Source organism: Terrapene carolina, unplaced genomic scaffold (genome assembly GCF_002925995.2).
Source record: "Terrapene carolina triunguis isolate 2854851 unplaced genomic scaffold, T_m_triunguis-2.0 Scaffold210, whole genome shotgun sequence".
NCBI lineage: Eukaryota > Metazoa > Chordata > Testudines > Emydidae > Terrapene > Terrapene triunguis.
In genome coordinates, this window is record NW_020664561.1 from 35,520,073 (window position 1) to 35,536,979 (window position 16,907).

Genomic DNA, 16,907 nt, shown 5'->3' on the forward strand with positions numbered 1-16,907 from the left:
TTTGACAATATTTATATAGTTAAAGTTCTTCAAAAAAGCAGGACCTTATGAAAAGCAAGTGTTGTTATAGCATGTCTTGATCTTAAATATGTAATTTGTATATTTAAATTCTGTTATGATTAATTGATTCTGTTATGTGGAAACCAAATTTTTCATACCCATTTCAGTAAAGCAACATGAAATTTAAAGGAATACTATTGCATTCAGTTTAAAATTTGACATAGCTTTAAAATTATTCTGATGACAAACATTCTCTGAATTCTAAATATAAAAAAAAAAAGTGCTGTGTTGCTAAGATATTAAAAAAAAACCCACTATGTATAACCCAAGCATGTCATATAGCAGTCAGCAAATCCTATTCCCAAGAACACTGCCAACCTTATCAAAGCTACTGGTACATCTATGCACTTACATACATACAAACACCCATCCTCCAGACACTCAAATATAGCTGTAAATAAAGTGGAGCTACAAGCCAACATTTTCAAACCTGAAAGCCTAAAGACATTTAGATGTCTAGCCAACTCCTATGAAATTTTCAAATGTGGGTGCCTAAAGCCAGTGTCTTAAATCCACATTTTGACATTTAGATCAGTAGTGGGCAACCTGTGGCGCACGGGTTGCATGCGGGCCACCAGACAGTTTGTTTACATTTGCACGGCCGCCTGCAGCTCCCAGTGGCCGGGGTTCGCCGTTCTCAGCCAATTGGAACTGTGGGAAGTGGTGCAGGCCACAGGGATGTGTTGGCCACCACTTCCCACAGCTCCCATTGGCTGGGAACGGCGAACCGCGGCCACTGGGAGCTGCGGGTGGCCGTGCAAATGTAAACAAACTGTCTCGTGGCCAGCCAGTGGATTACCCTGACGGGCTGCAGGTTGTCCACCACTGATTTAGATAGTGCTCTGATTTTCAAAGGTGCTGAACACATGTAACTCGCACTGACTTCAATGGGAGCTGCAGGTGCACAGCACCATTGAAAATCAGATCACTTCTATCTAGATGTCTAAATATGGATTTAGGAGCCTAGCTTTAGGCCCTCAGGTTTGAAAATTTTGATCATATTAATTTGTGTTCCCTAAGAAACCACAGAAATAATCATAAGCCATTCACCACTATCATAGAAGTTGACTATAATATGAATGTCCATATTTTAGGTATCTTCAATACTTTTTAAAACTATAAAAATGCTTGCACTTCTTAGGTTTCTAACAAGTAGTTTATTTTAATCCTTTTAAATAGAAGTATAGAACTACAGAACAAGGTGTTAAGTGATTTAAAGATCATTAGAACATTAGCAAAGCAATTTGATATGTTTTACAATACTAACAAATCAGGTTTTTCTACAAATAAGATATACACAGAGTACTAATCTCAGTATCTTTTCTTTTTAATTCTAATAAATGCTGAAGGGAACTGTTTGATAATTGATTTGTTGATGTTCAGAAAAAATAGTGATCATAAATTTCTACCAGGAACAACTCTGGAAATAGAATATACGGCCAAGATTACTGACAATAACTGACGTAGGTCAAACATTTTACTTTCAAAGCATTGGAAACTTGAAGTTCAAAATAAAAGTTAATCAACATTAATACCTCAATTAAGCTCACTAACCAAACATTTTAAATGTCTTTTTGTAATCAATTATATTGCAAAGCTATTTTTCAAAACAGTATATCAGCAGTGACTAGAACCAGTGATCCAAATGCACACAATAGCATACATATATTCATTGTGAAGGGTTTCCCAAATCAAAGCTTTTTCTGCTTCTCCACCTTAGCAGTTTGATGAAGTTAAGACTTGCACTGAAGATTTTATCATGCTGAAAAACCATTTTGTAGAAGGTATCAATAGGTAAATCTCCATTTGGATCTGCATATTTCAAGGTTGTCATTGGTGTATACAGGGTGTTGGTCTGATGGCGAAAAGGTGGATTTTCTGCAAGAATTATCTTTACTGTATGCTGTTAGAATGAGAAATGGGATCTTTAGAGAACATCATTTATCCAAATAGATGTGCAAGAATCAACAAACAGAATGACTGAGCAAAGTGCCAAAGGTAGCTTTGTAAAATCCTTTAGGAAATTTGATCACATTTTAATCAGGCAGTTAATCGATTAAGATTTTCTTAGGATAATTTAGAAACCTCAAAAAACATGTTTCTCTTTGAGGTTAATCAACATAATTTTATTTTCCAACTTTATCAGAAAATATAGTGGAAGTTTATATTAAACAAAAGGAATATATTTACTATTTAGAACATTTGAATTTGAGATCAGTGATGAAATATGTGATTAGAAAACCAGAAATCTGTTTTTTACCCCCACAGGCATTTTTCTCTAAAACTTGCTATGTGCGGCAATAAAACAAGGTATGTAAGATGGTATCTTTTATTAAACCAACTTCTGTTGGTGGAAGGTACAAGCTTTTGAGCTACACAGACGTGTATTACTGCATCTAGTGCCACATCAGTCCTATTTCTGAGTACAATCATTTCCTGCTCTTGGAAGTATTGGGCAGGCAGTATGGAGGTGATCAGTATGTTTGCTTGACCCTTTTATTCTTTAAAAAGCATCATAATGATTAAATTCTGGCCCAAATGTCTCCAGTTTGGTATTATGAAACACAAACTTCAGTGGGGCTCCAAGGGTTAAGCATTTTGGTTTTTCTTTTTTATTCCAAATGTGTATTGAGGGAACTTCAGCACAGAGTGGTTTCTTGACTAAAGCTAAAAACTACTATGTAAACTACCAAAAAAGGCTCTAATACTAATTCCCAATTTGGTGCAAAACAGTAAAAAAAAAATAATTAAAAATTGCTAGCTGACTCCAATCTACCGCAGCACTGAACTTGGGTCTCCTACCTTTATTCCTTTCCATCTCTTTGATAGCTTTGTATAGGGTTCTATATGTAAGGGGTTTGTGACTCCAATGATCACTGCTGGTTAGCAGTTCTGTGCTCATGCCCAAAGGCTTGTGTGTCTGTGTTCTTTAAACCTATACATAGTGTTGTATGATATGCAATGCATGCTGAACAAATGACAAGTTCCTGTCTCAAAGACCTTAAGAGTCTAAAAACAAAAGAAAAGTAGAGTAAGCAAGTGGTGATTAAAGCAGGAGCACCTCATGAAGCAGGTTTTCAGGATATTTTTGAGGGTCAAGGAGAAACTTCTCAAACATTAGTTGAGAATGTATGGAGGTGGTAAGAAAGAGGACATGAAATTAGATGTAGGCAAAGGAGAGAAAGGAGGTGGTCAGATAAGCATGGGTGAAGCAGAGAAAGTGCAGGGTGAGACCCAGGGAGCATCTTCACTGCACAGTTATCTTGGGCTCTTGCTTGGGTTTTGCCCCATCCCATCTCTCTCTCTCTCTCTCTCACACACACACACACACACACACGCACCCCTCTGACCCAAGTTTGGTTGTGCTTTGCACCCAGGCTGCCTGGCTCATCTGGGGCTATACACTAAAGCCAGAGTGGTACTTTCACTCAGGCTGGTAATCTGCCCACTTTGCAGTGAGGATACACACTGAACCCCTCAAGTGCTGATAAATATCCAGTGCTTTCCCACAATTCCCCGTGTGTGCCCAAAAGGACAGACAAGTTTTCCCACAATTCACTCAGAGAGAATCAGACTGGCTTAGTGTACTGCAGTGCTAAGAACCATGGGATATAATCCCAGAAGTTTTAGCATCTCAAGCGGGTGAGTACAACGCTAACTCAACTCAAGAGGGCTTTGCAGCATGGCCATTCACACCCAAGCTAGGCAAACTTGCATGTTGATCCACTGGGTAAATTCTGCAATGAAAACATATTATGCAGGTTGAAGTGAGGGCAGGAGTCTGATTCTGAGTTAGAAGCTCTTGCTTAGAAGAACTCAGTCTAAAGGAAGGGTCTCTGCTGATTTGTTGTTTGTTCAAACTACAAGTGTTTGTCTAGGAAGCTGAAGACAGATATATTTTCAATTTGGCAGGCAAAGAGCGAGTTACCTCAATTTCAATTGGAGTACCACACATATCCTTGTATGCCACTCAATGCCTGTAGTTTGACCCATCAACCTTTTACCCCCAATCGGGGATATTGCAGATTATGTATTCCTTATGCCACCTGATCTTAAACCAAGCTTTGCACCCTTGATAATCTGTACATTATTCCCTGATAACCAGAAACTTCTATGCTCAAACTCTGTTCAATATTTTTTTTTAACATCTTAATAAAAATTTTAAATTTGTAAAGTTCTAGCTGCACTCACTTATCTGGAAGAATTAATTGCATGCATCTAAGTTTTCCAACTGTATATTGCTGTAAATAAAAGCTGCTAAAGAGCTTTATCATTCAGAAAGTGATTAAATGTGGAATTCTTAAAAATAAAATATTAAATACAGAACAAGTCTGAATTCTCAGATATGGTATCAAATGTGTGAATCAGGATGTTTCATATTTACCAGTTTACAAACAACATGAGAGTCAGGAACCTGACACTATTTAAATCAAATACAAATTAAAAAAATATATTGTGTGGGATTTTCAAAACTGCTCAGTGTTGGCCTAACTTTGCTCCCATTGAAGTCAGCGGTAAAGCTCTCATTAACTTCAGTGGGAGCAGTGTTGTGTCAATGCTGAGGGTGTTAAGAATCACACCCTATAGGTCTAAGGTAAGACACAAACAAAATCACTGGGACTCCATGTAGGTTTCCGGATCCCGCACAGGCAGATCCTTATGCCAAGGCAGAGTCTTATTGAAGTGAATATGGCTGTGTAAATGCATACAAATCTGTGTGCACAAAACCAGTTGCAGGATCAGGGCCTTAGCTAGTATTTCGTATATTGGAGGTGGACTGTGTGTCTGACCTTCACTAATGCTGCTCGTAAACGTTTAGAATCCATTTCTGCTCTTAGATTCCAAGATGCCCTCAATCACACACTGTCATTTTTAACTTAGGGTTGATCTGAAGGCTGCAAACTTTCCTGTATTTCCACCTCTCCACAGTGATTCAGGCCTTTGTAACCTCAAGCATTCATTTACCCTAGAGTACTACTCTGGCCTACTTTTGAAGAGCATGTCAGCTGGCACAATGCAACAGCTTAAATTTGAGATGTAAGTCTATAAGACTGATGTTCCATACTCTATGTTGTCTACCTATTTGCTTCTAGAAGCAGTTCATGGTGTTGGTTGTGGTCTATAAACCCTCAAATATCAGAGATTGCCTCCAGCTATGTTCTGCTGTGACCTGCTGGTGCATTTCTGTTGTTGGTTCCTGGGATAGTCTGCTGGACTTCACATGGGTGTAGGGGTTTGCACTAGTGGAATCTGAGCAAGAGAGGGGCCATAAACAATGGTAGTAACCCATCTAGATTTCTGGTGACCGTGCACATTAGTGTCATTCTGACTTCACTGGGTAGTTAGATCACATTGCAACTATCCACTCAATGGTATTACAGATTAAAAGTCACAGTTGCCTTTTAAAACTGGGAGAACTTCATGTTCTTTCTAAATTCTAGATCCAGTTAATTTCTTGAGGTTGTGCTTAATGAAGTCTAGTGGGTCGACAATCAAACAGAGCATTCTAAGACTGCACAAAATAATTTGACTAATTACCTCTGCTATGTCCTCTGCACTCTGTCCCAGGCTTTGGAAAATCTGTTTGTAATTTTTAAGGTAAATATTAGTAAACATGTCAGCAGTTTCTTCATCAGCAGCCGAAAGATCCATTTTCATTCCATCTTCAAACACCTTTTTTTCAAATTCTGTGATCACTGGGCCTGGCTCAATCAGACTTAGCCTGTTACAAGAACAATAACATATGGGTGATCTGTCCTCCTATATGTGAAATGTGTAAAGCTATCCTTTGTATAGGTAGTGAGTGGCTGCAAATAAATGAGCACTTGTTAAAGAATTTATTATTTAAAAAATGTTAAGGGAGAGATCCATACCACAGCTCTTGCCCTGAGTATCTCAGACAGGCACTGGGGGTTTCCGTGGGAGAAGAACACTGGCTGCACTGCTGGGGAGCAATGGAACTATCAGTCTATGACAAGTGGAAGCAGGAGACAAAGCCCTCTCAGCTGCTGGCTCACAGCTGTGGAATCTCTGCAACAAGACTTAAAAATTATCATAAACCTCACTGCCTTCTGGATGAAGTGCTAGATGGATCTCCTTGCCATCTCTCCTACCTAGTAATAATAGTAGAAGTATTTAAAAGAAAGAGAGAGAGATCTCTTTGGTTACCTCTTGGGTGTATATAATTCTGGAAGGCACTCTTATTCTGTGGTACCCACAAAGTACAGTATAAATGCTTAGGCAGAAAGTCCAGCTTCCCAGACTTATGCTGCTGTTGAGCTCGCTGGACCTACGGAGGAGGAGCAGGATTTGCCCAGAAGTGCATAATAGTAAAGCTTAGAAATACTTAAGGTCCCTGCACCAGTTCCTTCTCCAGCTCCATTCTCAAGTTTTAAGTATGCCACGTCCTTCCTGGTTACAACCGTAGTTATCTATTGAACAAGGTTTTTGTATAGCAGATTTCTGGCCAGTTCTGTGGCTGGGTTAGACAGTTAATGAATATCTGTACTTTGCCCCTTATTCCTAAGGGCTATACCACGCTACTGATTTTTAAGCAGAACTTCAAATTAAAACTTCTGCACAATGCTGCCCCTGCTTACGTTATCACTGGTCACTAGCCAATTTCACATTTCTCCATGCAACCTTTTTCTTCTTCCTTCTTCCATGCTGCCTCCTAGGTCTCGAATGCCCTCTAACCCTCTATGCCACAAACATTTCTTATCTCCTTTAAACCCCTTCTCAGAGCCCACCTATTTACACATACAGTAATTCTCTAATAAATTCTCATTAAAAACTAATAAAATTAAATTGTAAGTAATGATATACAAAAGTTATGAACTACCATGTAAACTACCTCACAATCTTATTTTGTGCATCCCTCCTGCTCACGCTCTATTCACTTAGACTGTAGGCATCTCCTCTTTCTGTCTTGCTTTGCTTGATTTCCATTGCAAACTCTTTGAGGCAAGGCCCATGTTTTTATTCACTATTGAAAGTGCTACATACCACTATGTTGTTATATAAATGTCTCCAATAATCATTATAATGAAAGTCATTATTGATCATTCTCACTAATGTATCTGGGTACTACAGATTAGAGAACACATTCTCTTTGAGGTACACATATTACATGACCACATCCCCACAGTACTGTAGATGAGAGTCCAGATTTCCAGGGATGTATATGAAAGCTATACATATTTTTTCAAAGCTAAACTTACTCCTAGTCTGAATGCTGTAGGTCATGTTTATTTTGTCATTTAAACATTTGCACTACTTTGGTGGGGAGGGCAAGGGAACTTCTATAAGAAGGTTTCAGTGGCTTCTTGTGAATGTATAGCTTCAATTCAAGAGGAAAAATTCTTCATCCTCTTTCTCCGGGACAGTAGCCTACAATATAATGGCTGTACTACTACTTCTAGCTCAAGATATATTTTAAAGCACAGTCTGATATGTAGCCCACACCTTTGGGTCAACACTTACTGAAGTTTAAACTTGAGTGCTTGTATGGCTAAACTTTCACAGAATCCTTCCACAGCAAATTTAGATGCAGCATAAACATCATTGAACAAAATACCTGAAGGCAAAAACAAAATTGTTACAGATCATGTTAAGATCATTTTAAGTTTTTGAGTGGCTTATATTTCCTAAAAAAATGTATAAGCTGTTTGTGGTTATGAGAGCATGAAAAAAAATCATCATGATTTATGTTGGGCTAATTCAAGTTATGAAGATGTTAAAAACACTCCTACTAAATGCACTGGGGTGACCAAACCTTTTTTTGGGGGGGGGGGGGGGGGGGATACCTGCTGAGCAGTGATTGTCTCCTTTGCACCCTGGCTATTATGATCCCTAGGTGCCATTGGCAACTGGCGCAGGTTAGAGCAGCCTTCGAGCTGTTCCTTGGCCATAGCTGAGACTCTCGCACATGGTATTTATGTTAGATATTTTGTGGTCTAATACAGCGATCTATATGTGTAATACAATCTATCATTTGGCATGGCAGCTGTGTTGCAATGCATCCAAGAGATATAAGATTTAAAAGATTTGGTTTTAAACTTCTTGATGACTCGAAGGAGGCAATATACAACCCTCTAAGACGGATGGTGAGCATCATGTTGCTCATTAGCAACTCTTAGTAGCCAAGGTCTTGACCCTACAACTGCCCACTCACATGAATAATCCATAGGTGAGAGGCACATTAAAGTTATTGAGACTACGCATACAAGTAAGATTATGTAGGGTGGAGCACCAAATTAAAAGCAATATTATCTGGCTCTAAAGTGAGGTCCATTTGATGGCTCCCCCTTGGGGGTTAGTGGCAACACCAGGATACCTAGTATGAGGGAAAGCCTTACAGAAAGAAAGTACTGATTTGACAGTCTGGGATATGGAGGACTTGGAGGACTCCAATGGAAGTGGGAAAGGACCCACTGATCAAACAATCAGAGAGTATTTCAGTGTGGAAGTGTTGATTCCATCTTCTTGTTCTGGGTTTTTGTTTTTTTTTTTGGGGGGGGGCAGAGAGAGAGAGCAGTGTTGGAAGACCAACTTTGTATATACTGCTTGGAATACTTTCCTGTGTCAAATATGTGAATTACTAACAGACTGCATATGTACTAAATCTTTTTAAGGCAGAGCTTTTTATAAAGCTAGTTTCACAAAATATCTGTGCATAAAAAAGTGTATTAAAATGTGTTGGTCTTTCCTCCGTAGTCCCTTCAAGCGAGACACAGAGACAAGTTTCCTATGAACTTACTTTGTGAAAAGAGCAAAATGCTACTTTCCAGAAAACTCAAACATAGTTGTTATGGTCCTAAATCTGCCAGCCTTACTCACAAGCAGTAGTACTTTACTCTGCAAGTTGTCCCATTAAAATTAATGAGAGTACTGACATAATGTATTACTCAGCGTGAGTAAGAATGTAGAACTGAAGCCCATGTTTGTAAACTGGAAACAATAGCTTAATATACTAGATTGCTTACATTTTTCAGTTCAGAAAAATGCGAGCTTTAAATTATGAATAAATTAGTACATAATAATACTTTGCCTTGTATTCCCATGACACTACTTATTATAACTATATGTCCACTCTTCCTCTTCTTCATATCAGGTAAAATCTCCTTCAAGAGTCGAACCAATCCAAAGAAGTTTGTATCCATCACAGTTCTCATCTCATCTATGGTCTGGCATTCAATAGGTCCAATGAGCCCCATTCCAGCATTGCTAACTGTACAGATGCAAAACACAGTAGTGAGTAGTAACTGCAATAAACATTAACTTGGCACTTTCACTGGAAAACACATGGTGGTAAAAATGAGTGACTGGAATAAGGGATTAAAACACACAAGAGCAATTAGTTATTCAGCTTCTTAGTGAAACCTTGAGATTACATTTGACATGGAATGTCTTTGCTTTTGCTCTATTACATTTTAAAATATCTGCTATTCTGAAGTTTTTCTTGTTTATTTCTGATTTATGCCTTACCCTTTCCTGATTTAAAGAAAAAAAGTAAGGGGAAAAATGAGCAAAAACTTCTCTATATTTGCTTATTCAGTATTAAGAATTAGGGGCCCAATCAAGTCAAACAGAGTCTCAGTTTACTTCACTGGGTATTGGATCAGGCCTTAGTATGTTTGTTTGATATTTTTGGTCTACTTTGTGTTTAGCGCCTCATAATGTCAGTTTCTTTTTTTTTTTTTTTTTTAACTGAACTGGCATCGGTTGAGAACTTTGCCACTATGTGGTGGTCAAGAGAAGATTCCATTTGAGTGCTTGTGGTTTCAGAAATGCAGAATGGTCATGCCATAATATGAGCACTCCGTAGTAAGAAGTGGAATGTCAAATTGGAGCATAGTGCAATTTGCAGAAAATCATGTTAATCTGCACCTTGCTGTTCTGCTGCTCCCCCATCATCTCCCCCAAAAAGGCAGGCTCTACTTCCTCTTAGCCAAGATTTAAAAGCTGAGGGTGTAGTTAGTTGCCATATGTTATATTTATTTTTACAAAATATATTAGATAATTTACTAGCAAAGTATCAAATAAAATGAAACTATAACTTATTAGAAATTAACCATGTGCAGTCTCTCTTAATTATTTATTCACTTACTTGCTAATTCACAAAGGATCATCCTATTGTTAGTGTAAATAAATAGGGGTCTACTGTGTTCAGAGGGTAGAGGTGGTCTTAGGTCTCAAGTGCAGTATGGAGAGTCAGGAGATCCAAGTTCTGTTCTCAACCTTGCCACAGACATATTGTGTGATTTTGTAGAAGTCATTTGATCTCTTTGTGCCTGAATTCAATTAATTAGTATTTGTAAAATGGCTTGAGAACCTTGAATGGAAGACTTTATACTGTAGAAGTGTACAGTTATATTGGTTTTATTCATATATTTATACTTAAATCCATAAACATTTTTAGAAAGAATATTACTGAAACATCTGAAATATTTAAAAGGATCCTTAAATTAAATCTTGTATCCTGACTTTTCGTCCATCTTTCATTTGTGTTCATTACTTGCCTAGGATATCAATCCTTCTGTCAGGGATGCTACTGACGCATGTTTTAATAGACTCTTCACTGCAGACATCCAGTTGTTTAATTTCCAGGGTTTTACCCAAGGTTCTGCCTGCAGCTTCTGCAAGTTTGTCCTTCCTGGTCAGATTCCTCATGGTAGCATACACTGTAAAAAATCATAAATAAGTAACCAGAAATGTAACTGTAGAGAAAGCTTTTCCTTTGAGAATGACAGCAGACACAAGTTACAGTGCATACAACCTTTAAGTCCATATTTTAGTGCTTAGATATTTTGGTGATAGGGCCTTGATAACCTAAAACAGAGAGTATGTATTTAAATTTTTTTTATAGTGCTTCTAACTTTCTTAAATCAGATTTTGGGAAAGAGCGAATGGAGAAATAAACCATTTATACAGCCATGTTCATAGCTATGTGTTTTTATTTCTATATCAGTTAGGGAAGATACGGTAGAAAAACTAAGCCCAAGATTTTCAATAACGGGTGCCAAAGTTAGGCTCCTAAGTCCACATTTAGGCACCTAAATAATGAGTTAGAAGCCGATCTTTAGGCACCCATTTTTGAAAATCACAGCCAGTGTGTTTAGAAAAGCAGCCAGAATTTTACATGGAAGTGAAACAAATGATTCCTCAGACTGCAAAATTGTTGGATTTTGCAAGATATTTATTAATGTATAGATCAGCTTTAATATTACTGTGGCCTAATTATTCTAACTTCCATAAATCCATACAATCATTCCCTGGGGAGTAAGACACTTGCTGAGAGTAAACCTGATCTGAATTGCTAAATTCATTTAGTCAGCTACACACAATTGCAGCAAATATTTCCATTTTGTAAGGCAGACAGTGGAACCAAGTTTTCCCTCTCCTCCCTCATGGGAGTAAATGCAAGGAAGAAATACTGAATCCTGCCTCTCAGAAACAAATTGCTAATTTAATTAGGGGCTCCCAGACACAATGTTTTTTCCTCCTAAAATTAGCAATTGCATTTACACCAACAAGACTTTGCTAAGTGCCAAGTAAAGCTAGCTGCAGTTGAGAGGACTAACCTGTAAAAAGCTGTGTTTATTTAGCGTGCTGCAAATGCATCATTGTTTTTTTAATTTAAAAAGTTTCCCTTTTTATACCACTGCCACATTTATCATGTTAATTTCAGATAAACATTTCATTTCAGTACAGTCACAGAATCACCATCTGTTCATAGAAATTAGTACATTTGATTGCATAATATCTTTCTGTCAGGAAAGGGAGAATTAATAAGAATGGAGGAGCAGGGAAGCTGAACAGAATTCAGGTACAGACTGATGAAAATCTATCCATCACATGGTGAGACACCCAGCACTTAGTACAGTCCACTCTGTCACACCACAAAATGAAAGTGACTAACAACATGGAAGATGCAGTACTGTGTGATATTTAATTTCAGAAATATTACCTTTAAATCTTTTCTGTTCATCTCTGGCCATTTTTACAGCCAAGGCCAGTCCGATTCCCGAGGAGCAACCTGTGATGAGTACAGTTTTCTGAGCCATTATTTTCAGCTGGATGGCAGCAGATATAGTGGGAAGTCTTGCTACTCTGATGAACAATCACCTAAATATCATGGCTACAGCAGAGTATTACTGGCCCTTTATGCTTTATCTACAGCTTCACTGAGCCAACAAAATGCACACCTGGACACTGTATGATTAGGGGGATAATCTCCAACTGGACACTAATAAATAGGAGCAGATGCTTCTGCATGGATACATAATCTGGATCAGAGGCTACTCTATGTACTGGAGAACTAGGCAGCTGCCAAGGGCAGTAGATTTGGCATGGCCACCCCTCTGTCAGGATGCAGGGGCAACTGGGCCAAATTTGAGTGGCACAGGGGACAGCACACTGACATTTTGCTTAGGGTGGAAGATTGTCTTGAACAGCCTCTGATATGGATCATCAGTGTACAGTATATCAACAGAAATATTACATCCATTTTAAAATCTTGCAAAACATTTGTGCCAAAAAGTTTTAAATAGTTGAATAATTAGGCCATGCACATCAGGGGAGGGAGAAGGAGTCACCATCTCCCTCCTGTCATACTCTGCTGCCTCTATCACAGCCCCCATGGGGGAGTACCAGTCATGCACAAGAGAGTGATGATTAGTGATCCATGCAGTCACAGATAAACTATCCACCCATACTCTATCCTCCGCATTAGGGTACAAAGGGTGCACATGGAGCATAGCTCCCTGCTGTTCAGGCCTCCTGTGCCAGGGTACTGGCTTCCTCCCTGTTCGTTTGTGTAACAGGACAACACTTATCCAAATTATAATCAGATCTCTCCACAGCCACAGTGGTGGGGTCAGATTTTGTCCCTCAAAGAGGCACACAAGGATTTAACCACACAATGCCAATTGACTACATATTACTGAATGTTTGCAACTAAAAGTCCTAATACAGGGGTTCTCAAACTGGGGGTTGGGACCCCTCAGGGGGTCACAAGGTTATTACATGGGGGGTCACGAGCTGTCAGCCTCTACCCCAAACCCTGCTTTGCATCCAGCATTTATAATGGTGTTAAATATATAAAAAAGTGTTTTTAATTTATAAGGGGAGGGGGGGTCGCTCTCAGAGTCTTGCTATGTGAAAGGGGTCGCCAGTACAAAAGTTTGAGAACTACTGTCCTAATAGAACATCTGGAAGAAGTGAAATGGAAAAAGGAGCGTGGCTTTGAAGAGAGAGACAGAAAGATGACTGAACGCTCTTCAGAGTTTCCCCAATGTTCCACTTGCCTCCGCTCCCATCCAAAACATTTTATTGTTTTTCCCTATTTTTGCAGCTTTCCCTTGTTATTTGCAGTTTGCCTCCTTTCCCCATTAGAGTCTCCAATGCTTTTACCTTTCCTTTTTAGTAAATTTTTATATTACTATTAATTTATAACAAAACATGATACTCATATGGAGAAAAGCTTAATTTAGTCACATATAGTCATAAATTTTAGTCTTTCACTAAAATATAAAGATTACTCACCTATAACCAGAGTTGTTTGAGATGGGCTCTATTCACGCTCATGGGATGTGCTGACTGCATGCAGCTTAGTGGAACTTAGTGGAACTTAAGCAATGATTGTTGGAACACTCCTCTGCCCCCTTTCTTACTCCCATCAATGTTTGCAAACATCCTGAGTGCAAAGTTATGAAAACTTAGAACTCCAACCACCTCAGTTCCTTCCACCACTCCGTCAGGTTCCATTTAGAAGTTAGGACTCCAAGGAAGAGGGTGGTGGGTAGGGAATGTGAATACGCACAGCAAATCTTAAAGAGTTCCAGTTACAGGTAAGTAACCTTCATTTCTTCCTCTAGTGAGAGACTTCTGCATATTCCCACTCATGAGATTACTGTTTGCTAAACTATCCCATAAGGAAGGATATGGAGTCCTAATTAAACAGAGACTGCAGAACTGCCCTGCCAAATCTAGCATTTGATTTGGATACCAAGTCTAGAGAATAATGTCTAGTGAAAGTATGAATAGAACCCAAGGTTGCTGCCTTACATATAGTAATAGCCATGTTTTACAAACTAATCAGGGATTGAGGAATTTACAATGGAAAAGTTCATAAAATTAAACATCTCAAAATTACAGTAAATGTGGTGCATAAGTTGCAATATGGTGCACTGCATCACTTTCTTGTCCTTCAAATCACTGCAAAGCAATTTCCAATACACTGAAGGCATTGGAATGTGAAGCGATGTTGACTTGTTCTTCATCAAAATAGTTTGTGTCACTGTCTTTTGTAAGACTGGCATTTGTAAAATTGAATCTGTAAGATATTTCAATGAGTGGGGCATGTTTTTTAAAAAATCCATAGATGCTGCTTTGGCTGTAGTGGAATGGGCTCTAATCCCTTGAGGGAGAGAGACTGGTGCTAAATTATAAACTTCGTGGATATATAATTAAACCCATTTAGAAATTATTTGGCCCTTTTTTCTGCCCAATAAGGGAGAGTACACTAAGATTTTTTTAAAATGTACCAAAACTCTATCTAAAACCTATTGAAGTATTGGTCTGAAAGGCACTGAAGAGAAGGATTGGGTTGATGCATGGATCATTTTCTGAATTGTCAGCTGGACGGGATAGAATGAAAGGGAGGGAGCTCAGCTGGAGTGCCACACTTTCTTTTTATAACCTAGCCCTCAGAACATTCACAAATGGTGAGGAGAGGGGCACATTAGATATTTTAATTGCTAGTTCCACAGTCTAAACCACACCTGGCCAGCGTATCCCATGAGTGGAAATATGTAGAGGCCACTCAAAGAGCTATTAAGTGAATAGAGAGAGTGAATAAATAGCAATTAAGCAAATAAAGACACCATTTCAGAGGGAATTGTAAGAAAGGGAGTTCACAATGCACCAGGACTAACACAAGTAATTATTGGGGTACTTGATTAGGGGAGTGATAGTCCCCCAATAGCAGCAGAATCAGATTGGGGAAGTAACTCTCTGGTTAATTTCCCTCTATCCTCATCAGTGAAAGAAGAAAAAAGAGTCACACCCACAGGAAGTGAAAATAAAGAGCTATCCTAAGGGGGGAGGAAAGGAGGTTACAAGACTAGAGCTGTAGTAGAATAGTTCTAACAGTCACACAGATGCAAGAGCCCTTTGCGTTTTGCTTACTAAATAGGCTGAAAGAACTCAGATGTCTTGAGATCTTACTACCAAAACAAAACCTTTGACTAAGAAAAGAAGATCACACACAGTTTGGCTGAAAAGTTTGGATTAGATCTGAATTCCTCCAAAATTTGGAGACAGTTAGAGCTGGGAATTTGGTATGGGTCCACCCTTAATGTTACAATATGTCAATATACATGGTTAACAAATAGATAAATTACAATTCAGTAAGAAATGTTTGAGTGAGTCTCTTGCAACTTTAGAGCTACATAAAATGACACTAACAGTTACACTTCTAAATAGCATTCAGGATGACAATATACACAGAACAAGAATATTTTCCAAGAATCAATAATCCCATCTTATCTAATACAGTTTGGAAAAGTGCACTCAATGTTCCAGTATTGTTAATAACCATTTTATATAGGCATATAAAGAAATGGCTTGTTTAGATCCCTACTAAAGTGAAATTATGGTTTGGCACAAGCTTTCCCTACTTTCCAAACCAATAAAAATACATTTGCTAATGTAACAAGCAGAATAATTAGATTTTCAAACAAGGCACAATATGACAACATCTAAAATTAATGAGATAAATGTAATTATAATTTAACCTTGGCTATCAGGTTTGATCCTGACTTCACTAGGCAAGCCAAATGGCCAGATAAAAAAATTTCAGCTCACACTTATTTAGCTGATTCAGCTATTAGACAAAAATGCTTCTGCTGTTCATGCACATTTATATTTAGCACATGTAAGAGGGGCAAGCTAGGCTTTATACAGCCTACGATGATGAAATTCCAATGATGTGGTAATGCAACTCTAATTAAGGGCAGGTTAAGCTTTCGTCTGAAATCCTGGTTTGAGAGGTCAAATGTTTAAAGTTCTATTGTTTTAAAAGAGATCTGTCTGAAACTTGGCACACACATTATTAGCCTAGAGGCCTACTGGTTTGTTTAAAGGAAAAAATGGTTTAAATCGTTTGAACTGTTTTTCAGTTATTACATTGGCCAAGACAGTGCTAATAGATTTTATTGTTATTCTGTAGGGAAACAAATGGCTTGATTTAAAAAAATGTAAAATGTAGTTATTTCCAAAAGTAAACTACGTCCTTTTGTTACAATGCATAAATCTTTCCAAACAGACAAAACAACCAGTTAAACATTATTTGGAGCTGTAGGAACATGTACCTTGTGTATTTAGGCCTTGTTTATGTGAGCAAAATCTGTACCTGTATTTCAGGAGCTGCCAGCAATGGTGTAGTTGCACTGGCGGAGCAGGTTTTCCTGACACTGGTAAAAATGCCTAAGCTCTGTGTCTATATAGCAATTTCATCTGCACAATTGCTGAAATACAAGTGCTAGTTTTACTGGCTGAGATGCACCCTTAATGATTTCTAAATATGCACATTTGGGCCTTAATCCTTAACAGCATTATATTATTTTCTGCTCTTCTGAAATACTTTCATTGCTAATAGCTTTGCTGATGCGCAGGGCCGCCCAGAGGGGGGGGCAAGTGGGGCAATTTGCCCCAGGCCCCGCAGGGGCCCCCACAAGAAAATAGTATTCTATAATATTGCAACTTTTTTTTATGGAAGGGACCCCCAAAATTGCTTTGCCCCAGGCCCCCTGAATCCTCTGGGTGGCCCTGCTGATGCGTTTTTC

At 38.5% G+C, this 16,907-nt stretch overlaps 1 protein-coding gene across 1 annotated transcript; it reads right to left on the reverse strand.

Moving 5' to 3' along the window:
• Positions 1 to 1,083: 1,083 nt before the first annotated feature.
• On the reverse strand, positions 1,084 to 12,125 carry LOC112105201 (retinol dehydrogenase 8-like). Its single transcript, XM_024197892.3, has 6 exons — positions 12,029 to 12,125; positions 10,581 to 10,742; positions 9,110 to 9,289; positions 7,543 to 7,636; positions 5,599 to 5,782; positions 1,084 to 1,963 (listed from the first exon to the last, which is right to left on the reverse strand). Exons 1-6 carry the CDS (start codon positions 12,123 to 12,125, stop codon positions 1,730 to 1,732), a joined length of 951 nt encoding a protein of 316 aa, XP_024053660.1. The 3' UTR covers positions 1,084 to 1,729.
• Between the last annotated feature and the right edge of the window lie 4,782 nt (positions 12,126 to 16,907).